Source organism: Battus philenor, unplaced genomic scaffold, assembly GCF_028537555.1.
Source record: "Battus philenor isolate CCGP_79_NKW_IND1 unplaced genomic scaffold, ilBatPhil1.0.hap1 SCAF_2, whole genome shotgun sequence".
In the NCBI taxonomy this organism is placed as follows: Eukaryota; Metazoa; Arthropoda; class Insecta; order Lepidoptera; family Papilionidae; genus Battus; species Battus philenor.
In genome coordinates, this window is record NW_027181682.1 from 1,453,700 (window position 1) to 1,466,051 (window position 12,352).

Sequence of the window (12,352 nt, forward strand, 5' to 3'; positions counted from 1 at the left end):
CACCTTTATATCTAATATATAGTAAAGTATATCGATAGATTAATTTCTAATCTAATACATAAAACGTTTTATATTTTTTTTTGGTCCCCGTTTTCGGGAAACTCTCTTTCCTCATTCCTTCTATTTTGTCTCTTCCGTTATTTAAACCTTTTCATCCATCCTGAATCACTACAGTTAGTTCTAATTATTATTTATATACATAATATATTTTTAATTCTTACATATAATTATTCTAGTTTACATTTTTTCTTGCCTTTTATATTTATTATATTATAATTCAATGTAATTGCTCTAGGATGATCAGTTAAACTATGATTTTATACATATTTACCCGTATACCGTACCGTAGTAGGAGGTTGACGAGTCGTCCGCTATCCAAACGGATGTCTAAGACAGTGATTCCCAAAGTGGTCTATATCGACCCCTAGGGGTCTATGACAACCTGTAAGGGGTCTACGTCAGCGATAAATAATTTGGGGGTCCATGAAATGAAAATGGGGGTCCACGATAGTGGATCTCAACACATACACTGATAGTACCTATTTACTTACATCATACTATCTTATAATATCAAAACATTTACATTATTTATAAAAGTACCTATGAAATAAAAAAAAATTTGCTTATGTTATTCTATTTCTAGTTTATTTTATGTTTGTTTAATGTTACGTATATTTTACATAACAGATACAAAATTTTATTTTGAGTAATTTTAATTTAAATTTAATTAGTAAATGTATAAATTAACATGTGTTTTTACTTAAAGTTTTTAACACTAAACTTCACTACGGTTAGAAATTTACAGGTAATCAATATCACGTAAGTAGGGGGTCTACCCAACACGGAAAAACATGGCAAGAGGTCTACGACACAAAAAAGTTTGGGGAACTTTGGTCTAGGGAAACAGACCTTCTCATTTCTGCATAGCCCTATCCATTGCTCCCTGTGTACTGAATAAAACTGTAATGATATTATTACAAGAATTGATCAGTTATCCTGAGACAAGATATTACCAATTGGTCTTGAAATCCGAAATGATTCTTATTAGTTCGCTGATAGCCCGGGGTAAGTATCGGAAATTCGATAGGCTATAAAAATTTTTACGTGTGAAAACGTTCAATTCGCCCCGGCGCTTATGTCCGGGGAGGAAATTAATAAGGAAAATTACCCAATAAAAATCTGTCCCTTCTCGGAGCCCTCCGTTTCGACCTCCCATTTCGACGATCTTGGCCGTGTTATATCTACTTTAAACGTCTATTTTTACATATTTAACTTTTAACTTACGCATTCATTAATAAAAACTTTATAAATAAACTAGCTGATCCCGCAAACGTTGTTTTGCAAAAAAAATATTTATAATTTTCAATTTAAAAATTAGGGTTGATCGTAGAGTGGTGAAAATTTAGGGTTGTATTTATTTTTGTATGTTGTATCATAAAAAAATAAAAACAAAAAATTTTGTCAAAAAAATTAAAACAAAATTTTAAGGGTGAACAACCCTTATCACTTAGGGGTATGAAAAATAAAAAGTAGCCGATTCTCAGACCTACTAAATCCTCATATAAAATTTGGTAAAAATCGGTCAAGCCGTTTCAGAGGAGTTCAAGTTCGAACACCGTGACACGAGAATTTTATATATTATATACAAAATTCATACGTCAGTGTGCCTGGCAGGTTGAAAGCGTTTGACATTTTTTTAATTAAAAAAAAAAATAACAGAGTGTACGACTCGTCACAGTTAATAAAAAGGAACGTAATATTTGTTTTAAAATATCGGACGTTTTTATGCGAAATTGATTTTGACGCTTTTTGAATTTCATTTCAAAAATGAGGTGTTTTCAACAAAACGAAATTGCTATTCGAAGAAAATAAACTTAAACCAATACAATATATCGCCATTTTTTGTAACAATCGAACGTAGTAAATAATTGAAATTAAATAGAAAAATAAGTAGTGGAAAATATAATTAGAAAATTGTAAAAGAGCACTTTCTTCGCTTTTAAAAAGGATATTGTGTAACATCTCTTAATTATTCGTATTTATGTAGTATCTTTCCCAAATATATATATATATATATAAATATTTATACACACAGGAAGGACATGTCGCTGTCGTTCCTCAGCTCATCTGTCTCTAATCGCCATGCTCCGTTAAAGCCTTCATTTGATTCAACCATCGCTTCATCACGAACATCAAATATAGTCAATTTTGTTTTAGATAGAAAATATATCTTGCGTTATAAGATACATGCTTCCGAAAAATCATTTGATTCTTCACGAATTCCGATAGAAAGTGTTGTCGGAATTGTATCTAGATATATACGTATTACGATACGTATCTATCTCTACATGTAATTGAATGAATTGGTTTTTGAACAAAACTTCTCAAAGATAGAGTTTCGTTCGAAAACCAACTTAAGGATTTTAGTACTTCATCATATATCAGGACCTTTATAAACAGTCAATAGAACCAGTTCCACTAAGTATCCAATACATTAATAGATACACTATCTTTAACTACACTATTACGTCAATGTCGAACCTTTTCTTTGAAGGCCTGATAACGGAAGCTTTTATATCTCTTTTCTATTATATTTTCTTTTATAGGTCTCCCTTTAAGATCTTCACGGTGACAGAAATCGCTGCCCATATCCAGAGGACTACTTTGACTATGTTGTCTGTGGTATCAGCGATATGACCTGCACACTGCCTGTTATTCTCTTCAGCTAATGGACGCACACTGCAAGGATCGAAGAACAAACAAAAAATCGTTCATTCTACTCTGTAGAAAAATCATAGACAAAGCCATAGATAAAAATGAAATAAAAAACTATAAAATTGTAAACAATTAAGATTAAGAGATAACGCAAAATAAAGTAATAAAATTAAAAAATGTGATAAAGAATAATAATAAAAAATAAGAAAATGTAAAAAGTAATGAGGAATGAATGAAAGGCGATACAGAGCGAAAGGGAAAGACAGTAGAATTGTGGAATGAATGAAAGGCGATACAGAGCGAAAGGGGAAGACAGTAGAATTGTGGAAAGAATGAAACGAATGAAAGATAATATGACGTATGAAAGAAGAGAAAGAAAATAAAAATGTCTGTGAAAAAATTAAATAAATGTTAACAAGTCCCTATCCCAAACCAGATAGGGGGTACGAGAGGCTCCCAATAGTGGGGGCCATACAAAAAGGCATAGGATCGGATGGATCTAGTACGCATACGCCACACTAACACGGCCATGATAGACGGATAATTCTCTACGTCTATGACATTGTATAATTTCAATTTTATATTTTTACTAATATTGGAGACAAATGGGAGGATATAAGTAATGACTGCGAGTACTATGTTGTCGTCAAATAAAAGATATATATGCTGCATGTAATTGTCATAGGTGTTAGAGGATCTACATATAGCGTTGGTTGAATAATTTACGATTGTGTAGCATTAAAAAAAACACATGAATCGCGCCCACAATGGGTATGAGGTGTACAATATGGAACATTCAGTCTCGTATTACGCAAGCAAGTACCGAATGGAGGCTTGAACAATGCGCTCTGTTCGGTCCGACGCTACGCAAACCCACCCCCCCACCTCTGGGAGGGTCGCTCCCAACGCCGTTCAACATCAAACGCCGAAGGGTGCCCACCCTCGTAATCCCTAAGCCGTCCCCCAAGTCGTCGTCTGGTCATAGAAATAAACATTATAAGCGATCAAAGTTTTTAAAAAAATTGAAAACAAACGTAACACCATTATGTGATGGGTTTACATCACCCAATAGGTTACAACTACGTCGTCTATACCACAGACTAACATCAATAAACATAGCTGTTCTCTTACATATTTATTTATATAATTAAAGCCTGTATGTTCTTCATAGAATCATAAACAATGCATTTAAGCATCATTTTCTGCAGCTTTCTAAGTTAGTATGACCAATTTTCGATAGATGGCGCTACTTATTTCAATAAATTTCACACATATATATATATATCATTTAATGTGTATTAGAGGAAAAAGAAACAATTCATACGGTACAAGAGACCAGAAAACTTTTAGACATGAAGGAGAAGGCGGTTTGGATGGACGTACATACAAATACATACATACAAGAATACTTATATATACACACACACACATATATATATATGTATATATATATATATATATATGTATATATATATATATATGTATATATATATATATATGTATATATATATATATATATATATATTGTTCACGTAAATGTTACTAACTGCATGAAATATGAGAATGGTCACACGTAGAGATCGCGATTGACAAAACGCACACGAGATTTTTGACAACAGACGGCTTCGCGTATTGATAATTTTAAATTCTAGTCTAGAACAGGTTTCAGTATCAATTTTAATAAAGCCTAAAACCACTTGATAAAAGGTTTGTTTGAGGTTCTACGGTGAGGTTTTTAAACTTTGACAAAGTAGTTAACATTTTTTTTAATGGAATCAGGCGTTACCTCGCGAAAGTCCATCCTAAGCAAGAAAAGGACCAATATTTAGCCACTTCCGCACATGCAGTGGTAGTCGTGCAACAAAGTATACCGCCCGCCAGCCCGTTGATAAATGCGTATGCGGCAAACAATGCGAATCACACAACCGCCACCGCCAAATTACTCAACACGTGTTTCACCCCTCCACGGGGCATCTTCAGGAGTTATGTTACACCGATCACTGCCAAACACAGAGTCTTATTGACTCTGTGTGTGAGTCGTATTGATCGATTTTTTTTGTTAGTTTTTCGTTCGTCCCAATCTAGTGTCCGGGACTTTTTATTATCAGATATTTTTTTCAAGTTTTCCTATTTTCGTTTTCTTTCTACTAACTCGTTGATTAAAATTTCCAGAACACGGCTGCAAAGAGTTCCGGTGTAAGCAGAGGGAGTTCTGCGTGAGCGCAGACTTGACGTGCGACGGAGTCGATCACTGCGCCGACGGATCTGATGAAGACACCGCCGCGCTCTGTCCCGGTAACATCTCCTTCTCTTTTTTATGACTTTACTCTACTCTTCTGTCCAGGAATTTGTATATTCCGCGATTTTGTAGACATCGGGCGCGAACGGCAATTAGATTTCTTAAGACAGGCCTTCGACAGCTTAAACTAGGTCGTCTTTCCCACTTGTGGGCAGGCGCTGATTCTTAAACAGAGATACGAGTATACAAATAGTCCTTCAAAATTTTTTTATATATCTATATAAATAAATAAAATTGGAGTGTTTGTTTGTAACATTGAAATAAACGCTTTTTTTACATGAATTTTTAATTTTTGTCTTACTGTCTTATGTTTATTTTGGATAACCTCTAAAATTTCTGGTCCGATTTTTTCGAGATATACCTTCAGGTAGCTTATGTAATAAGAAGTAACTTAGACTGTTTTTTAGTATAAACATTAAACGAAAAATAAAACTAAATATTTTTTGTTCAATTCCACGTAGACAAAGTCGCGGGCGCATCTGTTATTTCGATAAAATGATCTAGTGATCTACAGGATGATCTTAAGGGAAAAGTAATTAGTTATAAAAGAAATGTACATGTACATATATAAATGATATGAAGTTCGGTTTGCAAGGCACTGGTCGAAATAACCGCGGGTTTATATGTTAATATTTGTTGGAAATAGGCCAAGAGAAGGAAGCGTGAGGAGGCAATACGTTTTTACGACTAGTAATATTAACTATAAAATCGTTTTAATTATCTCGTTTGTTAACTTGGATAAGAAAAGGACTAACATTTAGCCACTTCCGCACATTCAGCGGTAGTCGTGCAATGAAATGCATCGCCCGCCAGCCCGCTGATAGATGCGTATGCGGCAAACAATGCAAAGAGTCTCTGTGTTTGGCACTAATCGGTGTGACATAGCTCCTGAGGATGCCCCGTGGAGGGGTGAAACACGTGTTGAGTAATTTGGTGGTGGCGGTTGTGTGATTCGCATTGTTTGCCGCATACGCATTTGTCGGCGGGCTGGCGGGCGGTGCATTTCATTGCACGACTACCGCTGCATGTGCGGAAGTGGCTAAATATTGGTCCTTTTCTTGCTTAGGATGGACTTCCGCGAGGTAACGCCTGAATCCAATAAATGTTAGCTTGGATTTAGTCGAAATGTCTAAACGCTTATCATAAATATTTCTTAGAGTAATAGTCGTAGACGTGTTATAAAAATTCGAATTTATATTCAAAAATTATAAGTGACGTATGATATTTAAACCTTGTTCTTATTTATGTTAGGAGGCTCTTTTTTTGCTTAACAATACGTTACTTAAATTAAGTGTAGCAATCTCTGACAATTGATCTTGTAAAACCAACATTTAGTCATCATTAGACGCATCAAAAAGGGAAATTCCACAGAAATATAATTCTTTATATGCAGCATACTTAGACCTATTGGCACTAGGAAGAATCCCTCAACCTTTTTTGGGAGCAGGAATATAATAATATAGGTGAAATAAACAACATATATGATCTGTGATCAAAAAATAAGGTGGAATTGTCATTCAATACTCCCAGGCATTAGAAGGCAGGTATTTTTTTATTCCTAGGTTGTTAAGAATGTCTACGACATTCGTGAAGAGTTTATTAGTCAAAATTTGTAATATCATTTGCCCAAACCATTTTAAAGGATGTATTATGTAGCAAATTCAACAAGTCTCGAAGCAAAAATCGTTCACAGATAACGAACCATGGAGTTATATGATATGAGATTAAATCAAAGCGCGAAGAATTGATGGCTGCTGAATATTTGAGGTTCTGGAGTAGGTAATTCCAGCTGGTAAGTGCAGCGTGGGATCGCTGTCGTTCGATGACAGTGGAGCAGGCTGCTTCCAACAAGTCATGTTCAAAATCCATAAAAAAGGCTTTTTATTTGATTTCTTAGAACCGAAATGATGTTATTGTTGAAAATAAAGATTATTATTAGTTATAATGATAGCGCCTGCAGTTTTACAAGAGCAATTTTGCGTTCCATTAATCAAACTGAATATCACTAGGCAGGCGCTTCGAAAAAACTCCTCGGCAACGTTATTTCGTAATAATCCAAATATTTTTCATTTAGGCGGCGAACAGCCTGCGATGGACTCATTAGATGTTATTAATGAAGAGTTTTCCTTTCGCCTGCGTCCCCAAAATCTATTGTTCTACCATATAATTCGTACTGGGAAAGCCGGAAATCTTTTCGTGGAGTTTTCCGGACACCGTTGAGATGTGACAAGAGATAATATTTCCCTTCATTGTTGTCTTGAACGAATGAGGTTGTATTTTTTGTAATTAAACGGATCGTTGTTGGGACGAATTGGGTTCAGAATTTTCTATTTGAACAAATAAAAGAAAGAGACAAGACTAGGGAAAAAATTTATCTAACAATATAATTAAGTATTATTATCGTTGAAACCCCACTGTTGGACATACCCCAAATTCCAATAGGACTGGTTAGAAACGAATTATCTGAATATTTCGAAAATATTTCATGAAATATCACATAAATGCACAGGATTGAGTTTGTTGTGAGTTATTTTAAGACCAGGACGTATTTTGAAGGCTCTTGAGTTATGTATAATACAACCTTTGTAGATTCCGAAGCCATTAAATGTTTATGACATATGAAAATATTTTGACAGCTGTCATGTATGTCATTATATTCATGCTGTTGCAATAAAGCTAGCATGAAGATAACTTTGGGGTTTCGTTAAATACATTGTAAATCCAATCCAATTAAAGTCGTTAATTACGGCAGATTTGAAGGGAGTTTTTTATACTGACAGGTGGCGCAAAAGTAATGTCATAATTTGTACCTGCAGTCATTTAAAAAAAAAACAGTTCCGTTGTTGAAAAATATTTAATTGAGAGTGTGATATTAATTATGGAAATATGATATCGATCAAGTGGCTACCTTCCGAGTTAATACAAAATTAGACTGGTTTTGCAGCATGTTGAATTTGTTGCTCCCAAAACATTTAGCTCAAAATTGGCCATACCTTATTATGTTATCATTGAAGGCTTGTAAGGTGGTTTGTTACGGTAAACGCGAGCTTTTACAAAGCCCGAAAACTTAATAATTCGGGCACATGAATCTCGACCTCGAAACACACTGCGTTAAAACACCAGACTGGAAATCTGTCTAATAAGCAGTAATAATAATTCCACGCTCTTGGCGTGTCTATAATTTCATCTTATAATTCTTCTCTAATTCTTTATATATCTACATCATAAATGCCAAAGCACAGTGACATTTGACGCCATTTGTAATAATAAAGGCACGTTCACACTATGACATTACTTTTGCGCCACCTGTTAATAGTAAATTGAAGTTGAACAACACCACTAAATAAAATATATCTCAATCTTTTTATATTTTCTATATGGTTTTCTCGCGTTCTTCGTATATACACAATACACAAGATACTATAAATGACCTATAGAGAATGTTTAATGCAGTCTTTTGTAGAGGATGTTATTCGTATATTTATTTATTAATAAGTACATATATACTATATACATACAATTTAGTAAAAAACAGATTTATGAATTTTATTTTTTACATCTGTAATTACATCCTTGAAAGACGCATTTAGGGGCAGGCAGTGTAAGGCTGCCCGCGACTTTGACAATAGCATCGATGCACCTAATATAGACTTTCCCGCGCCGCGAATACCGGCTTCTAAAAGATGCACATTTTATTACACAGGATGTTTATTTAAAGCTATAAAAATGTATATAAAATAAGTATCAAAAACAAGTTTAATTGTAAGCACTATAAGTGTGTAAAAATTTGAAATGCAGTTGTATAATTTTTTTGTCTTGTGACTGTATTTATTTATAACAACATTTTTTAATAAAGAATCGAATACCGTAAAACAAACTAGAATAAATATGAAAAAAAGAACGGCCATAAGTGTTCTCATTTAACCACATAACGATTGTTGCGTGTACCCGCGCGGTCTCTGGCACCGAATGACGTCATACGTCATGTCAATTTCAAGGTCGTATCAAATTAGGCAAGTACTAGAAAGTTCATTAAACTAGCATTATTCGTTCTTTATTTAAAATCGAAAAAAATCATTCTGTCGGTCTCTCAGACAAACGCGCGGGTATAGGACGGTTAACATAGTTGATTGAATATGTTTCTCTATTTTCATATTTTTCCACAGAGAGCGGAGGCGGCAGTGCCGACGGTCTGTGGGTGGCGGTTGTGGCTGGTGGAGCTGCGTTAGTGGTGATCACCACCGCTCTCGCCGTCTGCTGCTACTGTCGCCGTCGCGCGCCTTCCAGGCGTACGCACTTACACTGTGAGTCATAACTGACCCTTTCTGTTTCTCCGTGTAGAATACTTTTTTAGTTTCGTAGAGAAATTGTGCTAGTCTGTGGTGGTAGAAGGGGCACATTGACCATGAATACCAAGACGTGGCGTTGGTAGATCCCACTCTGAATGGACTAAAATGACCAAGGTTGTAGAAGATCGCTGAAAACGAGCAGCGCAAGATCGGTCATCGATCTTTGGAGAAAACCTTGCAATAGAGTCTATTCGTTTATATATGGTTCAGTTGGCTTTCTTGCCTCATCAATTTTGGCTTGTCCTAGGGTTTCCGTTTACAGAACTCAAAATATCCTCATTGAGTAGATTCTTAGAGTAGCTGAACCACCCACTAGTTCAAAACCCCTACTATAAACAACTGACACCCCGAAGCCTATGTGAAAGAAGCGACAGGACATTGAAAGCGTAATTTCGGCTACCTTTTTAAAAGAAATCAGTAAATAAGTTATATGTATAATTCATGCATATATCGATTTTCAATAGATGAATTTAAACTTATATAGGAGTTGAATAGATACCAGTTATTTGGATCTGTAAAGGTTTTAGGACAATGTATACGATTTTATAACGACCCACTGAAAGATGCTGAATATTCTGACACTAATCAAATTCAATAAATAAAAGCTAAAAGACATATTAATTTGAAATGAAAAGTATTTTCAAATAAGAAAAGGACCAATATTTTCCACTTCCGCAAGTGCCAAACACAGAGTGCCGTTGCACAAATCGGTGTAACATAACTCCTGAAGATGCCCCGTGGAGGGGTGAAACACGTGTCGAGTGATTTGGCGGTGGCAGTTGTGTGATTCGCATTGTTTGCCGCATACGCATTTATCAGCGGGCTGGCGGGCGGTGCACTTTGTTACACGACTATCACTGCATGTGCGGAAGTGGCTAAATATTGATCCTTTTCTTACTTAGGATGGACTTCCGCAAGGTAACGCCTGATTCCATTAAAAAATTAGTATTTTCAAGATAAAAATGTTTGGAAATTAATTTTTCTAATTTACATCTGTATAAATACGGGCAAAGCTCCAATGAATATACACACTTATGGTTCAGACTTCCTATGCCTACCAGATTTAGGAAGAATCCCAAATTGGTGACCAAGACGTGAATATTAGAAGATATATCAGAAGGTTGCGTGTCCAAATCACGTCGGCGTTTGAAAGAGGAATTATATTTCTGTGGAATTCCCCTTTTCGATGTATCGTTGACGATGACGAAGTTTTATGTTAGTTTTTCTCAGTAGATGGCGCTTTATGAACTAACTTCAACTTAATATTAAGATAGAAGATGATTGTAGTGATTGCATGTAATAGAGATGTTTTGTGTTTGACTTTGAAGTGAGACGTGTACAGAGATGAGGTGTGTGTTTGCGTGTGTGCGCAGTGCAACAGATGGCGAGCAGCAACGGCGCCGGCACGCTCGCCGGGGCGGGCGATAGCTCACCGGTGGGCGGCACGCGGCTGCCGGGAAACTGGGCGCTCCCTGCGGGCCCGCGCGGGTACAACGCGGCGCGCCCGGGCCGCCTGCGGGCGAGCGCGCAGCGCTGAGCGCCGCCCCGCACAAGGACGAGTGGTTCGTCTGAGGCGGCCCGGTCGGGCCCGCAGGGCGGGGGCGCCGTACCGGCCCCCACTACACCCCACCCAAAAACCCAAAACACACACAACCGTGTCGCGATGACGCGCCGCGTTTCTGACGCGCCTCGCTTATGACCCTCTATGTTGCAGAGTGATAAACCTGACCTGTTATATTTATCGTGCGATGTAAAGCGTTATCCGACTATATGTAAACATGATTGCTAATATATTTATGAATGAATAGTTTGTAGACGATGTTGTAATATATAATAGTTAAATGAACCTCTGCAAATTTTCTAGAAAAGTGCATATATATCACAGTACGAGGCACTTCTATTGAGAAAGAGTATATATCGGTATATTATAGAGTGAAATTTATTTATTAACTATTATTTTTCGTTTCTTAGTACGGATGCTTTTATTTCAGAATACATCTCGCGTGAGACGACCTAATTTATCATGACCTAATCCATTTTTATGAGTATGACTCGAAATATTTCCACACTTGTGTCACTCTTCAAAATGTATTCAAGATGATGTATCACGTCGAAATGTTCAGGTCGAAACGCATCGCGTCATTTCATCGAAACTGAATGTGTCAACGTGTCGGCCGTTAAGACTCGCATGCGTCACCCCTCCCATATCACTGTTTAGATAGTTATAATAGATTATATTGAGCCTGTATAGCGATGTAGACATATCAAATGATAATAAATAAAGTTTAATTTTGCGAACGCTTCGCATTTGACATATCACGGGCCGGACCCGTGCGACAATGTAACTTGACCCGTGAGTATGGAAACACACGGGGTCACACGGGTCGGGTCAGCGCAAGAGGGGTGTAATAGCGCTCGTAAGCGACCTCGTCACGGCTGACGCGTCTCGACTCGGTGTCGTCGCGACACATGCGCACGGTGTGAGCGCCGGCCGCCCGCGCCGCCTCTCACACCGTACGCTGTCCGTACGTATCTTGTATGACAATTAATTTTAGCGAGGATTTTTTTAGGTGATTTTTACCGATCGAGGAGCGGGCGTCCAGTTTTTTGGTGTTACAATGATTGCAATGTAAATTTATGGATATGGTACATTAAAACAGTTTTGGCTTACCGTTCGTATGTTATTGTGCCGACGCCTCCGTTACCTTACTTCCATACCCTTCTTCCACCAGCTCGTATGAGGCGTCGAGTTCACCGTCTGTTTGTACGTCTGTGTATCGAGGACACGTGTATTGGAATTGTAAACTGCCAAATAAATAGAAATCTATATAAAAATTCAATCATTTCTACCTGAAAATATTAAAAGTGTTTTTTTTATATTTCATATATTTCCTTGGTGGAGTTTCCTTTCCTGTTCCATTCCATCTGTCATCTAGATTTATTTAATTAAGAATCAATCGATTAAATTAATAAATACATATAAATAAAG

The 12,352-nt window shown here is 36.6% G+C and overlaps 1 protein-coding gene across 1 annotated transcript in view; it reads left to right on the forward strand.

Moving 5' to 3' along the window:
• The window catches only part of loaf (lost and found), a 106,237-nt gene extending 94,203 nt beyond the window's left edge, over positions 1–12,034 (forward strand). Inside the window, exons 4-6 of the mRNA XM_068765021.1 lie at positions 4,888–5,010; positions 9,181–9,318; positions 10,737–12,034. Of these exons, the coding sequence (XP_068621122.1) occupies positions 4,888–5,010; positions 9,181–9,318; positions 10,737–10,900 (425 nt within the window). The 3' untranslated portion in view covers positions 10,901–12,034. The remainder of the gene's footprint in view (positions 1–4,887; positions 5,011–9,180; positions 9,319–10,736) is intronic.
• Positions 12,035–12,352: the final 318 nt, after the last annotated feature.